The sequence below is a fragment of the Aedes aegypti genome, chromosome 2 (genome assembly GCF_002204515.2).
Source record: "Aedes aegypti strain LVP_AGWG chromosome 2, AaegL5.0 Primary Assembly, whole genome shotgun sequence".
Classification (NCBI taxonomy): Eukaryota; Metazoa; Arthropoda; class Insecta; order Diptera; family Culicidae; genus Aedes; species Aedes aegypti.
This window is the reverse complement of record NC_035108.1, coordinates 196,935,553-196,960,055: the sequence shown is the minus strand read 5'-3', so window position 1 is coordinate 196,960,055 and position 24,503 is coordinate 196,935,553. Positions and strand designations below refer to the sequence as shown.

Here is a 24,503-nt window from a genome sequence, read left to right as displayed (position 1 = left end):
GGAATTTATAATTGTATTTCTGCGAACTCACTGGAAATAAATTGATGGATTCATACGATTCACGTCTCGGATAGTTTTGCAACACTTTGATAATGGGCATATCGACATACGGAGAGAAAATCAGGAATGAAATTCACATCGAGATAGGGAAATATCGAGATAAGGAGGATATCCAGATATAGAGAGTGAAAATGTATGCAGAGTCCAAAAAAAAAACATCAAGATGTGTACCGTAAAATGGGGTGTTAAGGAATGAAAAAAAAAATCCACTTAAATTTCGAGCAACTTCTAGTATGCCAATAATTGAACAAAATACAGTCCTACCATTCTCCCGGCGTGTATATCAAAAGCCAATTACAATGAAGACGATCGCAGATTTCTGAGATAATCATAAAAATGTGTGATTTTTGACGAAAATGCAATATGGGGTGTTAAGGAATTTCCCAAGTAACACAGAAAACATCTTCTCGGTCAGTTATTTGAAAATGATGCTATATTTAGGTGTTAAAGATGAAATTCAATACATCTTCTGTTTAAATACAGTTCTGGTGATGCTTTAGAAAAACATATCTATTCGGCAAACACAGAAACTGCATTTATGTTATACTCCTGATTGATAAATGCATATATTACTTAATTAAAGCACTCCCAATAACTAAACTTCAGGCGATGTAAATTAAGTTATAAAGTTGCTTTTGAATACATATTCCGAACATATCTGTTTGATTGTTTTGATAGAGATGTTATGATTATGTTTTCTTCTGTCAATTGAAAAACATATTTAGCATTTGTCTCTTTGAAATCTCAATTTATCTTCGAAGATGGATGCAGCGTAATCGATGTAGTGAAACAAAATCCGAAGCGAACTATTAAACAAAATGGTAATTAATGCAAGCGGAGAGAAAATGATCTAAAACATACCTACACGAAAATTGTGCGCAAATGATAATTCACCAGATGTGATTTTTTCATTGTGAACGAGCAATTCATCTTATTGACGATATTGACAGCATTTATATTTGTTGTTTTAAACACGTACTTAATACGCATTTAAAACTTCATTCAAACGCAAAATTGCTTCCAACACCCGTGTTTTCTATCCCTTCCAAAGCAATGTCATGTTACAGCACCGGTCATAAAAATCAATAAATGTTGAACTTTCATTTCAAGCGACTGACATGTAGCTGAATTACGATTTTCAGCACGGCAGGTCAAGAATGTGTGCAGCCCAGTTAACAAGTTCGATTGGTTTTGAATTTTATGATCTCTTGATTCAAAACATACCAACCAATTCTCGCATAACTTCTGATCTCGCCCTAAAAGCCATTGGTAACCATGGGTGTAGCTCATTGTTTCTGAGCATTTGATTGAATTTACACGTTGTTTAACAACTCTATGGTGAAGAAAGGATCATTATCTACCTACAAGTGATGTTGGTTTGGATGTTTATTCCTTCACTTGCTCAGAAACAATGATCTACACACATGGTTACCAATGGCTTTTAGGGCGTTATCTCAGAGTATGCGAGAATTGAATTATCGCAGGTACCTTAACGAATAACTATTACAAAGATTTTTTACCTGCCATGTATGCATTTGATTGAATCCACCATGTTTCTCGCTTGTTCCTTCAGATTAAAATTTCTCACAATCTGATAAATTTCATGGAACGCAAGTTACAATTGCGCATCTAATAAATAGCGCATCAATAAACACGGAGTACAACACTCAGTTTCACCGAAAATCTTACGCGGCACCTACAAAACAGTACACCATACATGCACAATCGTTGCATTATATTTTGAAACTCGTAAACTGATAAAAAAATCGTAGCTAAATTTCCTGCAGCAAGATATTCGTTTTTCATTCCGTTTGTTAAACCACTTGAAGTCAATGATTATTTGTTATATGTAAATTTTGTTTTTACTTTTCTGAGCTGTCAAACATTTCAAGCAATACACAATTTGCACTTGTATTCAAACATGACAAATTATGTCTTGATAACTTAATTATAACTAATTGGTCATAATGATGTGTGATATAACTTAGATATAACAAATCAGAATGCTATGAGAAGTATGAAATAGGTATTGTAGAACATCTGATTGAACTATGTAAGATGTTTTAAAACATTCAATTTCTGCGCTTTTTCGGTTATAAAGATGTATGAAATTTAGTTTTGTACATTCGAACCAAACAGCGGCGATGTATTAATGGTGCATTTTGACTTTATTTATGACAAATTGTGTTACTTGGGTTGAGCTTTGTATATAAAACTATATTTTGCCAACAGCAAAAAAATATTATTTTGGTCAACATTGTTGATGTGTCCCTTCAACTCTAAAGGTCTTGTTAAATCTAAAGATGAAATTACTTCAATATAATTCAAGTTGGAACTCCTGAATTTATTTTCGAGCAAGCTATCATTGCATCGCACAATTGTCTTGAAAAGATTTTTATACTCAACTAGGGTTGTCATGTCTATTACGGCTTAACCAGCCGACGGTGTTTTGAAAAAACCTGAAGGTCGTAGACACAAAAGTCAATTTGGACAAATTGAGATGTAAGATTGTGAAAAATAATAGAATCGTTCTGGTGGGCTTCGATCCCACGACTCCCAATACGCTAGACTGGGCGCGTTAACCAACTACGCCACAGAACGGGTAACGATTCTGCAGCGCAATCGGCCAACCTGAAACCAAAGTCCGTCACGACCCCATTTTCTCCTTCACAACCCTACACCTCCTTCGGCTCTCTGAGATGCCCAATTCGACTCTCCTAAGCGTGCCTACGAACAACAGTGAGAGATTTTATTTTTAGCGTCGCACTGTTGCCTTGTTTGTGCCACACTACTCATTAGCCAACGTTGGCTCAATGAGATGGTTAGTATGGGTCCGGCTTTCGACGTGGTCGTATCTCGTCATATCGACCCCTTTTGCGATAGAGAGATCGCCGCTCAATTTTACTCAACTAGGGTTGTCATGTCTATTACGGCTTAACCAGCCGACGGTGTTTTGAAAAAACCTGAAGGTCGTAGACACAAAAGTCAATTTGGACAAATTGAGATGTAAGATTGTGAAAAATAATAGAATCGTTCTGGTGGGCTTCGATCCCACGACTCCCAATACGCTAGACTGGGCGCGTTAACCAACTACGCCACAGAACGGGTAACGATTCTGCAGCGCAATCGGCCAACCTGAAACCAAAGTCCGTCACGACCCCATTTTCTCCTTCACAACCCTACACCTCCTTCGGCTCTCTGAGATGCCCAATTCGACTCTCCTAAGCGTGCCTACGAACAACAGTGAGAGATTTTATTTTTAGCGTCGCACTGTTGCCTTGTTTGTGCCACACTACTCATTAGCCAACGTTGGCTCAATGAGATGGTTAGTATGGGTCCGGCTTTCGACGTGGTCGTATCTCGTCATATCGACCCCTTTTGCGATAGAGAGATCGCCGCTCAATTTTACTCAACTAGGGTTGTCATGTCTATTACGGCTTAACCAGCCGACGGTGTTTTGAAAAAACCTGAAGGTCGTAGACACAAAAGTCAATTTGGACAAATTGAGATGTAAGATTGTGAAAAATAATAGAATCGTTCTGGTGGGCTTCGATCCCACGACTCCCAATACGCTAGACTGGGCGCGTTAACCAACTACGCCACAGAACGGGTAACGATTCTGCAGCGCAATCGGCCAACCTGAAACCAAAGTCCGTCACGACCCCATTTTCTCCTTCACAACCCTACACCTCCTTCGGCTCTCTGAGATGCCCAATTCGACTCTCCTAAGCGTGCCTACGAACAACAGTGAGAGATTTTATTTTTAGCGTCGCACTGTTGCCTTGTTTGTGCCACACTACTCATTAGCCAACGTTGGCTCAATGAGATGGTTAGTATGGGTCCGGCTTTCGACGTGGACTTTTGTGTCTACGACCTTCAGATTTTTATACTTGTATGCAGTACTTGTATTCTAGAACAGTGCAGAGCAATCTTGTCATGACTTGTCAAAAGATGGATAATTTCAACAAGCTTTAAGTGTGAATAGGGTAAGTGTCCAATTTGCCTTTTAAATAAAGCACCACACCAAATAACGGATTTGCATGTAACACACAGTGGCATGATCGGGAAAAATCCTAACGAAAAGTTTCTAATGCAGAGAATCGCTCACACTATACCGCACACTATATATTTTCCAAAAAAAGCTTGGAAATAACCTTATACTATAATTGTTTATCTAGGACCTAGGTAATACAAAAGAATTTGTTGGAATATCGACCGTCTAGACTGATTTTGAGATTTTTTGGCGTAATTTAGGTCAAACCTGTTTAGATGTGCTCGGGTGAAAGCTGTGTAAGTTTGTGCTCCGTTCAAATTAAAATTATCTGAGTTAAGTTATTATGTCCGAAATTTATTTGTAATTGCAGTGTAATGTTGTTAGCCGTTCAATTTATTCAATCTAAAAACAAATCAATGATGTTAGTAGTATTAATTAATGTTTCGAACTTGACCAGACAAATAGTATATATTTTTGTAAATTGTAGTTTGCCCTGAAGATGAGCAAATAAATGCTCGAAACGTCGGCTTTAATCAAAACGATTGTTTAATAATGTAACCCGTGGACCGAAATTACGTCAATAAATCTCAAAACTTAAAAGAATTAATATCTCCAAAACCATTTCAAATAAGATAATCATTCCTATATGCAAACTTTTCTCCAATGTGATGGAACATCTTATCATAAAAATAAAACATATTCACATTAATCAGTTTTTATTTAGATTTTCCTACCAATTTTACCAAATTTTGAAATAAGTCATTTTTGGAGATATTTAGTGACATACTAAATAGATCCCTTAACCTTACAATGTAGTTCAACTTGACGGAACAACTCAAAACTATAATGAAATATATTACGGCATAAATTTAATGAGTTTAGTTACTAAGAAAAGTTAGAATAGATAATTCCTTAACACCCCACTTATTTACAAAACGAGACTTTTTTCATAACTGTTTCTGAAAAATGAAACCCAGACATAATTTTATGAAATTTTTGTCTGTACTATGATCTCAATTAAATTTCCTTATCTTCTACCTTACTCACGAATTTTTCTCAAATATATTTCATGGTTTTGTAGATAAATGTATTTAGCCCAAAAAATTTGAACAAAAATGTTTTGAAAGGTTTTCAAATTCTAGAAACCACAATACTTCATATTAATAGAGAGCTCCTATTACATAATGCAGTTCACAATCCTTTGAACAAATCGAGCATTTCAGATGACTTATATATCGATTTTCGAGGTTTCTGTGATTTGTCGAACTTGATTGAGAAGTTCAATCCCTTTAAACCCCACGAGTCCTTAACACCCCATTTTACGGTATATGTTTAGTCAAGAATGACAGTTATCTCTTTTTTTGTTTGCTTATTAATCATTCTAGTTCATCCCAGGTATTGAAGATTATTTTTTCGAATTTTTGAGCTACATAACTTTTTGGGGAATAAAGTTATTCTGGGAACTAGCATTCAGAGAATCTTGTCATTTGGGAACTGGCTTCCGGGGAAATGGCATTCGTGGAAACGAAATTCAAAGAAACGTGTTACAACCAATACTTCAAAATTAAAAACTTATATTTTGGTTTTTATGTTTTGTTACCCATAGCTATGGGAAATTTTAATCCAAGTTACGCTTGTGAGGGGTTAAAATCAGTAGAAAACCAACATATAGTAATTGGAATCTTACATCAAATTCAATAGCATAAGCATAACTCGTTGTTGCTACTTCGTGATTGACCAGAACAATCGAAGTTGCACAGAGATTTAATGAACGGGGCTTGGCAATAGCTTAGTATTCCTCAATGTGCACAAATCAAGAGCTCAAATTTTAAAAGTCAATAACGGCGCCAGCCACGTCCATACGGGCATCGGGGAAGGGAACGAATGTTAAAGTTACTAGAGACCGAGCTCACCTTTGCATCTCCACGGTTGTCATGGAAAGGATATTGGTTAGTGGGTTAGTGGGATAAGGTAGATATCTGGGAGCCACCAGTATTTGGTGATGCCATCCATGATATAATCCCACCTAAGCGGATTCGCCAAATAATTGCGATTATCGGCATGGACCGATGCACGAGTTCACTATCTGACGTTTGAGCCGTGTTATTTACGTGACCATGGGAACGAGTGATCTTGGCACCGCTCAAACGTCAGATTAGTGAACTCGTGCATCGGTCCATTCTACGCCGAACAAATTTTCATCGCTCGCCCACGCAAAAGCAAGCGACGCGATCAATAGATCAAACACTACTAAGCGATCGTGGCATTTTTTCAACACGACGCGCGACATGTTTGATCATGCCTTCATCGCCCGCCCCTGCAGGAGCAAGCGTCAAGGTCAAAGGATCAAACACTACTGCTGGAATCTTACATTAAATTTAATCGCCAACATCCACAAACCTTATACACAGTTTTATTGAATACAATTCTACAAAAAAGCCCCCCACAAGACATCGGCCCCCAAATTTGTAAATGCGGCCCTGTGTGGTAGACACAATTAATACTTTATGCCCAAATTTCGTATACAGTTCTAGTGTATTGTAAAGGGTATATCAAATAGCATCACTGGAAAACGTTGTAGAAAATTACCGAGTTGACCAATCCTGTTCAAGCTTTAAGGCAATGAAATTCAACCCATTAGTAAGTTTTTGGTATACTCAATATATTTAACTTCAATATCATAACCGTAGGCTTGCCTTTTACATTTAACTTCACTTATTACATTCTGCAAAACATCTGGCTACAGCTTCATCTGTTCTTTTTCTGCCTTCTTCAGAGTTGACCTCCTCGGGATTCTTCCATAGAATTTGCTTTATAATAGCCGATAAGCTTAGTTCTGGTGCTTTGAGGGGCTTATGTCCTTAAGTACGAAAGTGACCAGGTTTGCTTTGTACCATTTCAAGACAACATAAGTGACACGAAACAAGATCCGACCAGAAGATCGTAGAGCCCTTGTGTTGCTTCAAAAGACGCAACAGACGCTTCTGTAAACACTCCTTGAGAAAGATCACCCCGTTTACAGTCCCGGTAGTCACGAACGGCGCACTTCGTTTGCCACATGAGCAGATAGTTTGCCAAATCATGTATTTCTTGGTATACTTTGAAAATTTATTTTTGCTTACTTCCTCCGGAACATCAAATTCGTGCTGGGCGATGAAGAACACTGGTCCCGGAAGCTGTCGGAAGTCTGCCTTGACGTAAGTCTCATCATCCATAATGAGACAATGAGGCTTTGTCAATAGTTTCCAGGGTCGTAGCCTTCCCACCATGTTTTGAACTTTGTAACAAATTTGGAACCTTCGGCACTTTGTACGTATGCAGTCCCTCCCGGCCTTTGGCTCTCTGAACGAAATAATTGGACAGATTCAACTACCGCTAAGTCACCAGTCACCGTGCGGGCTCCATTCACCGTGCACATATACAAATTCCTACAGAATATTCATACAATTTTCACAAATTATTCTTTTGTCAGCAAAATAAGATAAAACTGATAAAATGAAGTAGTTTTTGTCACAAATCATTTTGAAAAACCTAGTTTATGTAGTCAAAATCATATGAATTCTGTTTGATAATGAGATTTTTCAACACTCTTAGTAGAAACGCCAAAAATTACCATTTTTCATTTTTAACGTAAGAGTATGAAATTTTTCAAAATTTCCACAAGTTTACACTGTGGATATTACTAGTTAGATGTATTTCATCGTATGAGCAATGAAATTTTATGCAATTTATAATTTTTTATTGTGTTTCAGTCAAAACCCAAATGCACGGTAAATGGACCCTTTTCAATATGTATGGTTCCCATTACCGTGCATTACCGTAAAAAGCTTGAAATTATTCGGTAATATTAGATTTATTGTTATGTTGTGATTAAAAAACTTCATATTGAGTGTTTGAGTGAATATGAAATGATTTGGACTATACAGTCAAACCTCCTATAACGATTTTAATGAAACATTATTTATTTAGTTAATTTTTAAACTTTTTATGTTTTTTTATTATAAACATTTTATTATGAAGATTTTAATACTCTTAAAAATCAGTGCGCACACTACTAGCAACATAGCTGCTCCATTACCAACGTTTCTTCAAGATACAAAATTAAATCATGACGAAAACTATATGCACGGTGAATGGTGCACTGGTGTGCACGGTAAATGGTGACATAGCACGGTACGAGGCGACCTTAACATTACATTTTCAAACATATTTTTAGAGTATTTTTTGTTATCCAACACTAGTTTTATATTTTTTCCTGAATTATTATATAATTGCACGCTACGTAGTGGTATTTTAGTACGCATTAAATTATTTGGCAAAGTTATACAATTTATTGAAGTGCAAATTTTTCTTAAATGCACGGTGAATGGTAGCTTGACGGTATACATAAATATGACCGAAGCATCAGGACTCCGTTTAAACGCATTCACGACACGCTTGTGATTCTGATCACTAAAAGAATATCCCTTCTACCGACATTTTAATTTCGTTCGACGGTCAGAAATACGTAGTAACGTTAAATTACATGGCTCACCATTGACTGCACGATTCTCCAGGTACTTGGGCATAATCGATTCACCAAGTTGCTTTGTAGATAACGCCGTTTTTCCGATTTTTGAAAAGTGAGAGCGATAAAAATACAGAGTGAACAATTCACCTTAAACTACTTCTACTCAAGTTTTCAAGAATACCTTATGAATTATTATCTGCAAAGTTGTTTTTTCTGTGATGCAGTTTGATGTTTGATCACTTCGTTAAATGCATTAATACACTAAAAATTCGTTATGTATTTACGAAAAATTTTCACAGTGAATCTCAATGTTTGTTCTAAATCTTAAAATTACTATCACAATAGATTTTTTTCGATGAAATATTCTCAAATTTACGAAGAGAATTTATTTAATTTGCGAATGATGGCATCTGTTCTTTTTCTGCCTTCTTCAGAGTTGACCTCCTCGGGATTCTTCCATAGAATTTGCTTTATAATAGCCGATAAGCTTAGTTCTGGTGCTTTGAGGGGCTTATGTCCTTAAGTACGAAAGTGACCAGGTTTGCTTTGTACCATTTCAAGACAACATAAGTGACACGAAACAAGATCCGACCAGAAGATCGTAGAGCCCTTGTGTTGCTTCAAAAGACGCAACAGACGCTTCTGTAAACACTCCTTGAGAAAGATCACCCCGTTTACAGTCCCGGTAGTCACGAACGGCGCACTTCGTTTGCCACATGAGCAGATAGTTTGCCAAATCATGTATTTCTTGGTATACTTTGAAAATTTATTTTTGCTTACTTCCTCCGGAACATCAAATTCGTGCTGGGCGATGAAGAACACTGGTCCCGGAAGCTGTCGGAAGTCTGCCTTGACGTAAGTCTCATCATCCATAATGAGACAATGAGGCTTTGTCAATAGTTTCCAGGGTCGTAGCCTTCCCACCATGTTTTGAACTTTGTAACAAATTTGGAACCTTCGGCACTTTGTACGTATGCAGTCCCTCCCGGCCTTTGGCTCTCTGAACGAAATAATTGGACAGATTCAACTACCGCTAAGTCACCAGTCACCGTGCGGGCTCCATTCACCGTGCACATATACAAATTCCTACAGAATATTCATACAATTTTCACAAATTATTCTTTTGTCAGCAAAATAAGATAAAACTGATAAAATGAAGTAGTTTTTGTCACAAATCATTTTGAAAAACCTAGTTTATGTAGTCAAAATCATATGAATTCTGTTTGATAATGAGATTTTTCAACACTCTTAGTAGAAACGCCAAAAATTACCATTTTTCATTTTTAACGTAAGAGTATGAAATTTTTCAAAATTTCCACAAGTTTACACTGTGGATATTACTAGTTAGATGTATTTCATCGTATGAGCAATGAAATTTTATGCAATTTATAATTTTTTATTGTGTTTCAGTCAAAACCCAAATGCACGGTAAATGGACCCTTTTCAATATGTATGGTTCCCATTACCGTGCATTACCGTAAAAAGCTTGAAATTATTCGGTAATATTAGATTTATTGTTATGTTGTGATTAAAAAACTTCATATTGAGTGTTTGAGTGAATATGAAATGATTTGGACTATACAGTCAAACCTCCTATAACGATTTTAATGAAACATTATTTATTTAGTTAATTTTTAAACTTTTTATGTTTTTTTATTATAAACATTTTATTATGAAGATTTTAATACTCTTAAAAATCAGTGCGCACACTACTAGCAACATAGCTGCTCCATTACCAACGTTTCTTCAAGATACAAAATTAAATCATGACGAAAACTATATGCACGGTGAATGGTGCACTGGTGTGCACGGTAAATGGTGACATAGCACGGTACGAGGCGACCTTAACATTACATTTTCAAACATATTTTTAGAGTATTTTTTGTTATCCAACACTAGTTTTATATTTTTTCCTGAATTATTATATAATTGCACGCTACGTAGTGGTATTTTAGTACGCATTAAATTATTTGGCAAAGTTATACAATTTATTGAAGTGCAAATTTTTCTTAAATGCACGGTGAATGGTAGCTTGACGGTATACATAAATATGACCGAAGCATCAGGACTCCGTTTAAACGCATTCACGACACGCTTGTGATTCTGATCACTAAAAGAATATCCCTTCTACCGACATTTTAATTTCGTTCGACGGTCAGAAATACGTAGTAACGTTAAATTACATGGCTCACCATTGACTGCACGATTCTCCAGGTACTTGGGCATAATCGATTCACCAAGTTGCTTTGTAGATAACGCCGTTTTTCCGATTTTTGAAAAGTGAGAGCGATAAAAATACAGAGTGAACAATTCACCTTAAACTACTTCTACTCAAGTTTTCAAGAATACCTTATGAATTATTATCTGCAAAGTTGTTTTTTCTGTGATGCAGTTTGATGTTTGATCACTTCGTTAAATGCATTAATACACTAAAAATTCGTTATGTATTTACGAAAAATTTTCACAGTGAATCTCAATGTTTGTTCTAAATCTTAAAATTACTATCACAATAGATTTTTTTCGATGAAATATTCTCAAATTTACGAAGAGAATTTATTTAATTTGCGAATGATGGCAGCGGAATAGAATACCATACTACCTATGTACGCAAGGCCGACGTAAGCGCTACTGACGTTAGAACCAAAGCTCTATCGACAACAACACATAATATTTGCAATTATAAGCTGAATAATGTACTATGAATGCTAGAATTGTTAATGTCAACATATTTTTCATTCATAACGGTTCTTGACGCACCGTGGTATTAGGAATAGTAGTGCAGCTTTTCCCGATTGAAATAAATTTACATCACTTACCAAAGTCAATAGAAAACTCCTCCGTTCGCCGTGGGCCGGAAGTAGACTCGTTAGCGACAGCGAAGGCTTTCCTTCCTTCTCCTGACTCCTTGACTTCCCCGTCGAATTGTCACATCGCACTAGTTCCTTTCGGTGCCTTCTCACCGGCACTACGTCCTGACTGTCTAATCTGACCTATTATCGGACGATTTTGGCAAAGCTCCCTCTCCGGCGAAAACGGCAACCGGAGCAAGCAACTTTCACGCCGCTCAAATTTATCACCATAATCCCTTGGGTATTTTTCTTCCATGGTGGCTCCGGCGCCATTGTCGTTGTCCTTTTTGCCGTTGCCTTTTGGGAAAGAAGGTTTGCCAGCCACTGATGCCATTAGCCGTTCCAATCCCGGCGGCGGCAGATGTTGATGGTGTTGTTGCTGCTCCGGTCGGAAACTTAGTCTGGCGCAATCATTATTAGTCTTACTGGAATCATTTTTACCATCGATTGTTTTTCCCTTGGTCATACCTTTGGCTGAGAGGGGGAATCTTTTTTTAGCCTCTGGCACTGGGAAATCGGTGACGGCATAGTTCTGATTGACGTCGACACCAGCTTTGGAAAACGGCCTTTCCGGTTCCGGTAATGATAACTCACAATCCGAATCAATCAAAATTGTTCGCCTGACTGGTCTGGTAAGAGATGGGAAAGAAAAAAAAGGCAGCATTCAAGAAGATAAGAGTTCTGTGGAAGAAAAATGCCTATAACAGTTTGTAATTGTGTGGAAATTGCCGGTTGAGCTCAAGTGCAATTTGATATTTTTTTAATGTAACTTCAAAAACAGTTGAAGATGCTATAGAAAAGGTCAATTTATTGAATATTTAATGGTACACTACTGCTGGTAGCGATTATAGTATATGGTAGTTCTAAATAGATGATGATATCTATTGGAAATAGGGGCCTTCCTTAGCCGAGTGGTTAGAGTCCGCGGCTACAAAGCAAAATCATGCTGAAGGTGTCTGGGTTCGATTCCCGGTCGGCCCAGGATCTTTTCGTAATGGGAATTTCCTTGACTTCCCTGTACATAAAATGTATCATCGTACTTGCCAAACGATATACCAATGCGAAAAATGGCAACTTAGGCTAAGAAAGCTCTCAGTTAATAACTTTGGAAGTGCTCTTAGAACACTATGCTGAGCAGCCGGCTCTTTCCCGACCAATTGTCAATTGTATCGAGATTTCTTAGAGACTGCTTATTGTAATTATAAGGACGCAATTCCAAACATATATAACGGTCGAAATCATTGACGACAATAAATAAATAGATAAAAGTTACCACCTAGATAGGTAGGCATGTTGAATCAATTACGATAACGTCTCAATTTCAATCAATTCTACTTACTTTGATCGCACACATTCGATCGCTGACATGGATTTCGATGAGCTCAACTTTTCATGCGGTGCAGAAGTTTGTGCTAGTGCGGTTGATTTGAAATATGACCCATTTCTCCCATCGTTCCCGGCAATAGCTGCTGCATCAGCTTCCTCCTGAACATTCATCAAATGATCATCTGGCTTTCGTCGGAATGCAGTAGCAGTAGCATCCAGGGTGTTGTCGCCGAGTACCTTTGTCGTCTTTAGTGCCTCCGATAGTGCCGTCATCGAACGGGAAGACGAGGATGGCAGTGAAGCCAGCAAGTCGTTAGCATCATTACCGTCGTCACTTTCTTTTTCAGCGATATTTTTAAAGCCATAATGACGCCTTTGCTTCCTGAGTTTTTCCGCCCCCATGCATGCATCGAGTTTTTCCTGGGAGCTTTTCCTGCTGCTGGTGATGGTGGTGGTATCGGCATTTGATGATTGCTGCTGCCAACCAGGGCTGGAAAAAGGCTGCTGATTTCTGTTGCTATCGCCATCATCGGAGTCACCGGAAGGAGTACCGGAGGAGAAACGGCTTGTCGATGGGATTGCGCTGGAAGGTTGCCGATAATTGCAATGGTGATTATCGATGATGGTGGTGTTGATGGGGTTCGATGCTTTGTTGTCGCCAATGGGGGAACGAGTGGCACTCGTGTGGCCAGCATTAGAAGGGCTTTGAGTGCGATCTTGGAAAAGGTCGATTTGTTGGTGGGCGAGGGTTTCAATTGCACGGAAATCACTTTTCAAGGTGGTCATGGTCGATGCTTGAGTGTTTAGGAGAAACTACGAGTATTTTTGGGAAAAGAGATAAAAAAATGGTTCAAAACGTCAGAAGGAATATATTGACCAAATGAATGAAATCGTATGTAATTGAGAGGCATCGTTCTGGAAGTGAGAAAATAGCATCGGGTCGAAACAGATTTAATCATAAACTATTGTTTAACTAGTGGTCCCGGCAAACTTCGTCTTGCCATCAAGTAGGCTGTTGAAAAATGCTATGGATCGTCCCATACAAAATGACAGTTCCGTTCATGCTTGTTTTTCCGACTTTCCCGGTGAATATCCTGGGATTTTTATACACACAAACACGTCGGAACACTTGACGAACAAAACGGAAAAATAATCATTCGAATCGGTTTACCCGTTCGGAAGCCATTTCGTGACATACATAGTTGATATACGTTTACGGAAATTGGCTATTTCGGCTTATTAGGAAAATTATTAACATCTATACAACATCACACCGCACATAGGGGAAGACGGGGTAAGACCGCCCGCCTAAGCAATTTAATTCATATATCAAAATCAAGAATCAATAAATCCTTTTCCGACGCAGCATGTCGTATTTTGAAGCCTTAGGCATGATCAAAAAATATCACAGGTGTTGTATTTCTAAAAAATATTTATTTCTTGAAGCTTTAAAAAAAGGATGTCTTATCACGATTATTTTTAGCGACGGGGTAAAACCGCCCACCCACGGGGTAAAAGCGACCACCACGATTTTCGTAAACAATTTTGCGAAAAAATATATCAGTTCCCTGTGATTCTTAAAAGTATAATGTTTTATGAATTCTACATTGATTAACGTAGATATTGAATCATTTTTAGGGTTAATTATTTCAAAAAACTTAAATGTATACTTTTTATCACCTTGAAACACCCATATTTTGGATAAAATATGAGGATTTGGCTTGTATTTTTCACAAAATTGATTTCATTTCACTTGAACAGTAATGTACAACGAAGTTACAACTTTTAAAATGGTTTACACAGTTATTTGGTATAAATTAAGGGTTACGGTCTTACCCCGTCAACAGTGGTCGGTTTTACCCCGCTTGCGCAATGTTCACAACTATGGCCATATTTCAAAGCTTAATATTTACAATTCATATTTCACTTCACAGAAGCACATTTCACATTTCTGTTAAAGCATGGACGGGTAATTTGTTATGTTTTTCTAAAAAAATCCCTTCCGAAATCCTTAAGTGAGCATCTGTTAAATTTAGATCAAATTCACTATCGACAAGCAGAAACTTTGTTTTTGACATTTGTTATGAAAAATTTTATGTTAATATCACACTTAATGCTCCGGAATGTCAAAAATCTTGTGTTCATGGAAAGTGCTTAGTGAACTTTTAAGAAAATTGCCATTTTCATGCCAAACTGAAGGTGGTCCGTCTTACCCCGGCGGGCGCTCTTACCCCGTCTTCCCCTAAATACAAGCAATTGAAATTATGTGGTTTGGACTTGAACTAAGAAAATCCGGAACATCTCCGGTGCCCAGTGACTTATATGCATGGCCAAGGACATAACTGAAACTATACCAGATTTGTCGTCGAATGATTCCGGATACATCCAATGTCATAAATATTCCTTAAAGTTATAAGCATATGAATTCAGGTCAGGCCCGGATTTGGGGGGATGACAAAGGGGCAAATGCCCCGGGCCCTCCGGTTGAGGGGGCCCCCCGAGGAATCAAAATTAAGAACAAAAACTCTATAACATACCTTTCCATAATTTTTCGTTGGGGACAAATTTTCAAAAATTGAGTTAATTGTTTTTCTTCACCTTATATCTGAATCGCACAGTATATTACATGAAAATATGGATATTAAGCCAAAACCTTCAACATTCTTCTCTCATTAATTTAAAAAAATATTGGAAATAAAAATGCGCCTAACCTTTTTGCAGGATCTTAAAATACGGCTAATCCTATAAAGCACTGCTAAATTCAAAGAGTTTATTGGGTTCTTATCTGAACTTTAAAACTTAAACATATTTGCAATTCTATCAGAGACTTGAAGTGTATGGGAAATTCTTTTGTGACGCGGTGATAAGTATGTTTAATACTTTTCTATTTTGTATGCCAGAGTTGATGAAGTTTTCTTTGAAATCAACATAGGCTTAGTTTTGCTTTAGTAAAGCTTTTGCTTTGAATATATTCCATTGAATATACAATACTGGTAGGAAAACAGTACATAAAGGCCGATTTTCATACAAAATGTTCAAGTTTAGGGAATTTTATAACAGCTTCTGACAAATCGGTTGACCTGAAATTTGAATTACATCTAATAAATAACAATTTGATTTATGAGAAATTAATACAATTCAATTCAAGAATTTGGAAAGCATTTAAAAACACTATTAAAAAAAAATATGCCAAAAATTTTAAATTGGATTTTATTAAATGTGAATATTCAGAAGAAGGCATGTTTCTGCAAATTTGTTCACTTCGATGAAATGCCAAACTTTGTAGAAGATTATACTTATCGTAAATTGTTTGTTTTCAAAATATCTTAGTATCAAAATTTGAACATTTTTGTCAAAATAGGTGAATTTTAAGAATTTAGACACCTTCGCGTAGAATTTGATGGATTCACAGATCTAATTTGAAGTTATTTTCAACTTCGGTACAAATTTCAAGTCAATCGGTTTGTAAGAAGCAGACATGCAGATCTCTAAACTTGACCATTTTATATGGAAATCATCCTTTGTGAACTTTTTCTTTTCGGCTTTAAACACTTTCAACAATTTTTCACTAAATATAAATTATATGATCGGTGTTCAGACAGACAGGACTAGACAATATTTTGGCGTTCTGTATATACATTGAGGACAACATCAATTCTGTTTTTGTCAATGCTATTGTTATCCAAATTTGTCCTCAAATAGATAAGTTGAATTATCATAGCAAATAATGCAAATATTTTGATATTCCGAATGGCAGAGGTACGTTTTCTTGGAGCCATTAAAAACAAAACAATTAGTCCAGTTCGTCTGAACACCGACCATATAGAAGTCAATTTTCTACTAATTGTTATATTTTTCCCATTATTGGACGGAAAAATCACCTCAAAATACTATTGGAAAGTTTGAAAACAGTTAAATTTTTCAATGTATATAGCTAACAATCGTCAAAATGTCATTTTCACCACTTTGCATTTGGGCCCCTCACATCTTTGGACCGACCATCTCGTTCAAAACTCGAATTCAACACGTTGGTTTGTGGAATCCCAAAACGTGCTGAATTTTGTATAAAAGGGCCCCCTTTCATATCTCATCTCATCTCATATCTGATCCGGGCCCCCCGAAGCTCAAATCCGGCACTGACTAGGCATATCCGGAAAAAAATTCTAGAGAATATTTTCTAGGGTTTATTTTTCAAACAGCACTAGTGATTCTGTTGGATATTTTCTGAAGAAAATTTTCAGCAGATTCACTGAAGGATTTTGCAATTCAGTATTGAACTTATCAAAAACTTTCATCGGAATATCCATCAGGTATTCTTTTGGGTTCTAGAAACTTATCCACTTCTCATTTTTGGTTCAACAGCTACTTCATGAGTTCATCAAAAATTTATCTAGAGATTTCTTTGCAAACTACTCTACAAATTACTCCATTTAAAAATCCAATTTATATTAGATTCTAAAAAAAACACATTGAAAAGCTTTGAAAAGAACTTAAATTTGTTGGACCAACCAACATTTGTTGGATAATTTCAGCTTCAATTGAGTTTGAAAAAAAAAAATACTATGTATGTTCCTGTCAGAAAATTCAAGATCTAACTGTAGAATTTCTGAAAATTGTAGACGAAATTTCTGGATATACACCATACAGAAAAGCTTGAGCGGTTGTTGTAAGATTAACTACAAAAAATCTTGTTCTTTTTTCTTCGTATTTTCTGCTAGACAATGATTTTTTTTTTTGTATGGTGTTCAGTTGGAGCTGCCTGACAGCTTAACTTGTCAAGCCTGAACCCTCGGTCTGGCTTTTGCCAAGTTTCCCCTCTACCAGGACCAATACTCAGACGGACTAGGCAATGGCGCCCACATGAACACTGTTTTTTATTAGTATTGTGACGTGGTAGTTTTTGAAAAGTACCCATATTCCCTTGCTTCTGAGAAAAGGAAGCATTGTGAAAATCAGCAGCTCCATCAGAATTTGTTTGAAATAGTAGTGTAGTAGTGTCATTACTAATACCGTTTAGTCGAAATGGTTTTAAATAATTTGTCATTCAAGTGCTATTCTGATTACTCCTGTCTTTTACGTTAGATTAGAGTCTTAAATGTCAATTGTCGTCAAGTTTTAACAAAATTAGGCTGTTTAGTAGTAGTTCTAGTTAATTTAATTTGTTGTTGTTAAAAGTATTTATTGGTCATTACGTTCATATATCCTTGAAGAAAAAAGTCGCTTTCCTTGTCTGTTCAACAATTTATCGAAACTAGCAAGTGAACCCTAATGATCGATCTCAGCGTCTTACTTTCCATAGTCATTTTATAGTGAATATTGAAAAGTAAAGTTACCTTAGGCTTCTATTACAGTCTCCTACATGATTCACTTTTCGGTGGCAAATGCAATGCTTCACAACGCCTACTTTCTACTTGTAAATTTTGCGAAAATGAAGCTGGAATTAGATTATTTATACCGCTGTTACAAAAGAGGTATTTCTTATTATGGCAATGTAAAAACCATATTAAAATAAGATTGTCGCCACTCATTTCTACTCAGTGAATCTACTAGTCATTTTCCTAAGAGTTCCTAAGTATTCCCTACGTCGTATATGATAACGATGTATCTAGCTAGCTAATAGTAAGAGTGGCTACGGATCATTCTGGTTAGCAAAAGGCAAACTGAACGTCACCAATAGTATTAATGTCCACTTCGAATAGATTAATTATTTGAAATGGGCATCAATTCTATCAATGACGCAGAATGTCCGTTGGATCACATCCGAGATATTATTGCGTCTATGCCATATGAATTATGACGCGGCTTTAAGCAAAAAGTGCCAAAATGTGATACCACCACTACAGGTTACGCCTTTGGTTTCCATCATATGGGCTAATGGATTATGCCCTCCCATCGCGGCAAGGTCGCATAACCAAGGGGAGGGTATTTTCTGCTAGACAATGATTGGCGTTAAAATGGTTGGTTTTTTTTACTGAAGATATTGGTTTTAACATATTAGAAAATGTGTTTTGCAATTTCTCATCGTAATAGTCCATTTTTCATCACGCCTATCTGTCATGAAACGGCCTACTTTCCTGCAAAGAACTATGCAGTGCGGTAATAGTCATAACGCAACTGAAATCAGTTGCTTAATGATTATTACGCAATGCTTTTTCATTACGCAACTGTTTTGAGTTACGTAATCGATCATAACGCAATATTTTTTCTGAAATTGTCAATTAATGATGCATGCACTCGTCGTAGTTTTCCACTAACTCGGCACGCCTCGATGGACGAATGTACCACTCTTGCCATGAAAATCATCATTCTGTAACTTGCTGCGTAAACTGCTAAGTATTTCATGAACTCCGATGTTTCATGATACTATGGCGTACAGATTGATTTAAATATCAATTTTTCCCTATTTGCAGAAATCCCAAACAAACTTTTTTGCAAGGATTTTTTCAATTGGTGAAGTTTAACGCGAAAATATTGGCAGTATTTTTAAAGAAAATTGCCATAGATGTCATATGGTGAAATTCGTAACGTAAGTTTGCATTGAACTTAAATCTTAGAGGAAATTTTTGCATTACTTTGAAGATTTTGTTAAGGAATTACATATAGATTTTCAGAAATCAGCAGCCAGACATATAAGAATTATCCAATTTTTCAAACCTCCTACCTATTTTTTAGTTTCTGTTGGAGTATGACAAAAAAACTTGTGCAAAATTCCTCCAGAAAGTGTCATGCTAAGGAAGAAGAAACTACAAATTGTTAAAGCTGATAGAAGCAAAGATAAATGATTATTTGTATTTTTTTCTCCAGAAATAAATCATTACAAGATAATTGAGGTGAAGATGAATCGAAGCCAAACTTCAAATTTTCAAGAGCACGAATCTGGAGAACCAAACATCCATTTTAGCTGAAAACTTTATCGATTGGTCACTAGTTGATGGTGACCAATCGATTAAGTTTTCAGCCCAAACGGGTGTTCGGTTCTCCAGATTTGTGCTCTTGAATTCTCAAATATTGGCTTCGATTCATCTTCACCTTAAACCCTATCTTATAAATAAAAAAAACACAAATTTCTCGAGATTCCATAAGAATATCCTTTATAAAAATATCATTGAAATTTAGCAGAATTACTTTCTTGACTTCTGGACTCCCCAGAATTCTGTCAGAAAGCCTCAAGTAATTCCGCCCTGGAATTATACAAGAATTCAATCCCAGAATATGGATTCTGCCAATAATATAAAACTATTTCTAAAGAAATATTTTGAGGACGATATGTATTTTTATTTCGTTATGAATATCGTAATAAATCACCCCATTTCTCAGCATAGTTTGCTGAATGCTTCTCCACAAATTCCTTTAGATAGCAATGTTGATTTCGGAAGCAAAAGTATTCCTGTGGATTTTTATCAAATTTCCTCTGAACATCATATATTGCACAAGGTATTGAAATTAGAAAGAATAGATCAATATCTTTCGTAGAGTATCATACAGGCGTATCTGCAGTGATCGATTTCTCTTCGTCGTTTCTCTCTTTTGATTAGTGCACGAAGAATCAATCTATTTTGGTAACATTTTACGATGTAACATGATGAAGGACAATGAGTTTTTCTACTGAAACGAAAATAGCAGTCCAAAACAGTCACCCAGCTGAGTAATTGGCTGAAGAGAAAATCGATGAAGAGAAATCGATCTTTGCAGTTACGCCCTTATGATACTGAACGCGAGATATGATTTAGGATAAGCTCAATGTCTCTGAGCCTTTAAGTGCCCGTAAATGAATCAAAACGGTAGAATATCAAACAAAGTTATCCAGATTAGACAAAATTTTAGCTTCAACGCCCTTGAATTGAATTTAGGTGAAAGAGCAAAACCAGCCTTCAAGTTGCCTGTGTGGCAAAATTCCACCAAAAAACTTTTTCTCACCCTCGCTTACCATACGAAAAACTTACATTCAGCCGTTCGTTCTCGAGCGTTGCGTACAGAAGACGCTTCTCCGACTCGTTCCGGGCGAGCTCGAGATGGCGACAGCGACTGGTGGCTTCCTGCAGCTTCCGATTGAGATCGTCGATAAGGCCGTCTTGGAGCGTTTGTTTGTCACTTATCATCGTCTGCAATCGCTTAATTTCCCCTTCCAGCCACTTTTGGAGCTCCAGATCGGTTGGCGGCAAGGTTGGGTTCGGAAGGCAGCTTTCCGGCTCGGGCTGCTCCCTTGACTGGTGCTTTGTGCTGTCGCCGTTGTTGGCGGGGGTCATCAATTTGGCCTGGAACGACAAAAACGGCGAAAGGGGAGGCGGGGAGAGTGTTAGCACTTTTTCCGACAAGTCACGTTCCGATAAAAAGGGTCAAAGCTGTGTTTTAGATATGCCTACGCTTCCACATTTTGTTTGTTGTTTTGTTAATGGTGTTCGGATGAAGTACGATAGAACAGAATTACCCAGAAATCCAAAATTAGATATTTTCAAGTATATAGTTTGATTGCTCTCGCGATTTTACTCAACTCTGTGCATCTATGGATTTGCCCGTAGCTGTTATTGTTTTCATATTGGATCATGTACATCGTAGCCTCAATCAACGAACTAGATTGGAGGTATGTAAATTGAATCAGTTCATAAAACGAGGGAGTTTGGTTTTTAAAATGAGAATTTGTCTTCTGGAGCCTGTTTGTAAGTAACTATTTGAACAAATACCATTGTTTAGTTATTAGTGTTATAGTGGTTTATACGCTCTATTATGCAAAGCGGCATAGAGTTATTTTAGACAAAAGTTCGCACCCAACTGATCTTACAATATAACTATTGAATTCAAATAACTATTAAGGTGATGATGAATCGAGGCCCAACCTCTAATTTTCTAGAGTTCAAATCTGGAGAATCTAACTGAAAACTCAATCGATTAGTCACCTCAAGTAAGTTATCAATCTCTAAAGTTTTCAGCTCAAATGAATTTTCGATACTCCATTTTGATTTGTGATCTTCCAAATTTGATGTTAGGCTGCAATTCGTCTTCACCTTAAGCGTTGAAGCATGTACGCGACTACAAAGCAAAACTGACACTTATATTGAGCTGTTCGGTAATCCAATCCGCATGGTTATTAAATTAATTAACTCATTACGCGTGGTAAAGATGGACAAATTATGGGTGAAATTATGAAAAAAATCCACGTGCTCGGCTGGGATTTGAACCCAGGACTCTTGTATGCTAGACGAGCGCTTTACCAACTAAGCTACCGAGCCACTTGGTGACCCAATAACTGAGTTGGTTACAAGTTGGTAAAGCGCTCGTCTAGCATACAAGAGTCCTGGGTTCAAATCCCAGCCGAGCACGTGGATTTTTATAATTTCACCCATAATTTAATTTTACAAAGCAAAGCCGTGCTGAAAGTGTCATGATTCGATTCCCAATCGGCCCATGTTTGTTTCGTAATACAATTTCCTTGACTTCACGACAGCATATACGAAGGCAAATAAGAAAATTTTGAAAAAAAAAAAGCTCTCAGTTGAAACCTGTGGAAATGCTAATTGTATACTAAGCTGAGAAGTCATTTCCTTCCAATGGGTACGTAATGCCAAGAAGAAGGTTGTTTACGCAAGGAATTCGGATTTGAAGAGTCAGATTGTAGTGTAACCGTAACTAAATCTCATGGAATTGTTATGCACTCAGTCACTCAGTACTGTTACCGCCAAAACTTAGCATTATGCGCAACAAACTTCCAGTGATAGGTCACTGAACTCATCAGAATTGCTTTTAGAAATAGTTCAGAACAATTAGTCTGTACAGCAAGATCATATAAAAGACCAAAGTTGAGTACATTACACTTAATAACCGTTCAAAGGTTTATGTAGTTAGTCCGTTCACATCCAGTTTGTAATCGCCCAGAAATACAGTGATCATTCAAAATTTGTGTGAACAGTTTACAGTACAGAACAGTGGTTCAGTCCAAATCCGGACAGCATAAACCGCAATAATTGAACCATTAACACTTCAGTCGTCGCGCTGTTGTATTTTGTACAACACTGGAGCAATTCTCGCTGAATCCAGGCCGCCATCAGCACCCATCGGTAGAATTCCAATTTTATGTCACTGTTCGCTAGTTTTCGATAAAACTTAAGGGTGGTCCTTTCTGTTTTCTCAAATTGGTGGACCCCTCGTACGCCAGCTAGCTGAACAGTTTGCGAAAAAGCCCATTTTTAGATATATCTTGGGTATTTCTTCACGGGATATGTCTCATATTTCGCTCATGTTTCTTTGTTGTACAAAAAATGATGTTTGTATTGATTGCACTCGCCAAATACGTCAAAATCGTATAACAAGATTTAGAAAATCGTTCATTTGATAGGGTAAATACCATTGCTCACCTAGTTTCTGTAGCCTATCTTACGCAATTTTTCCTCAGCTTTCTGATGGTGATCTCAGAATTCAAAACTAGCGGTGCGCTAATGGTGAAAATCGATTTTTCTAACAAAATTCAAGATGGCGGCCAAATTCAAAATAACCACCAAATTTTTTTCAAGTTTAAATGAAAGCTATATTCTTTCTCTATACGATGCCACTAAGTTTGCTATGTGTTCCAAGCGAAATATGAGACATATCCCGTGAAGAAATACCCAAGATTTATCAAAAAATGGACTTTTTTGCAAACCGTTCAGCTAGCTGGCGTACGAGGGGTCCACCAATTTGAGAAAACAGAAAGGACCACCCTTAAGTTTTATCGAAAACTAGCGATCAGTGACATAAAATTGGAATTCTAACGATGGGTGCCTATGGCGGCCTGGTTTCAGCGAGAATTGCTCACTGTTGAAAAAACCTCGCTTTCCGTTCATAACAGCAGCGTAGTGGTTCTGACGGTGGCAAACTACGCGACGACTGGAAGGTTAATACAGAAGATTATGTGTACCAGTAGTTCAGTAATTTCCTGTAGTCAATATTGCCACACAGACGCTCTTATGTGCGCATATAAAGGTATTTTATTTCGTCTTTGGCTATACTAGTCCAGCACACTCCAATAGCCCAGCCAAATGTGCGTCCAACAATTTTAGGTGTTTGTCAGTTACCCTCTGGCCTTTGGTATCGTTTCAAAATGCCCCCACCAAACCGCAGTTACATTTTCCTGCAAATTACTTGAAACCACAACACGTCCCAATAGCTGCACTGCTGTCGTTATTTGAACCACGGAGACGAGTGGACTGTGCGATTCCTATTTCTATCTACTTTGTTCACAGTGGCTTAAAGACATAAACGACTGGCCAAAATTAATATTGTAGTCAAGCTTATGTATTCAGGCTATTTAATTGTCAATCCATAGAACTCTTGTGAGAATATAATCAATGTAGAATAAAAATTACAGAGTCACTGGAACTGACTAAATACAGTTTATAATTTAAAAAGATGTATTCAGTGCTGTTTAATATCAACATTTTAGAATATTTAAATTGGCATCAGCTATTAATCAGTAGGTAACAGAAATATAGAAATATTCATGTGGATTTAAAAATCACTGTATGTGCTACAAAATGTTCGTATAATTATATTTCAGTGAATTATGAGGTATTGCAATTAATATTTCAGATATAACTTTTTCTATTATTGAAGGCTTCAGATATTCACCAGAGTATATCAATTGTACTTCACAGTGCAACCCAAACTTCGCACATGAATCATTGCTGAATTTCCCAAAGACGAATACACCGTCTTCACCGTCATCATCCTTGTCCTGACTATAACACGACCTCAAACAAACACAATTATCAGAATACATAGGACAACCGGAGCG

The 24,503-nt window shown here is 37.0% G+C and overlaps 2 protein-coding genes across 4 annotated transcripts in view; one reads left to right on the top strand and one right to left on the bottom strand.

Annotated features, from left to right (window-relative positions):
* Window positions 1–24,503, top strand: part of LOC5575494 (glucose transporter type 1) — an 816,694-nt gene that overhangs the window by 318,997 nt on the left and 473,194 nt on the right. The window lies entirely within an intron of this gene.
* The window catches only part of LOC5578848, a 245,337-nt gene that overhangs the window by 133,509 nt on the left and 87,325 nt on the right, over window positions 1–24,503 (bottom strand). The window contains exons 7-9 of one of the 2 annotated variants that reach the window (XR_002500246.1): window positions 20,683–20,994; window positions 12,753–13,552; window positions 11,381–12,042 (exon numbers count right to left, since the gene is read on the bottom strand). Coding sequence is in view for 1 of the 2 variants with exons in the window: in XM_021843615.1 (XP_021699307.1) it covers window positions 11,490–12,042; window positions 12,753–13,552; window positions 20,683–20,994 (1,665 nt within the window). In the remaining variant the exon portion in view is untranslated. Of the gene's footprint in view, window positions 1–11,007; window positions 12,043–12,752; window positions 13,553–20,682; window positions 20,995–24,503 lie in introns of those variants that run through there. The other variant, XM_021843615.1, reaches the window with a different exon arrangement.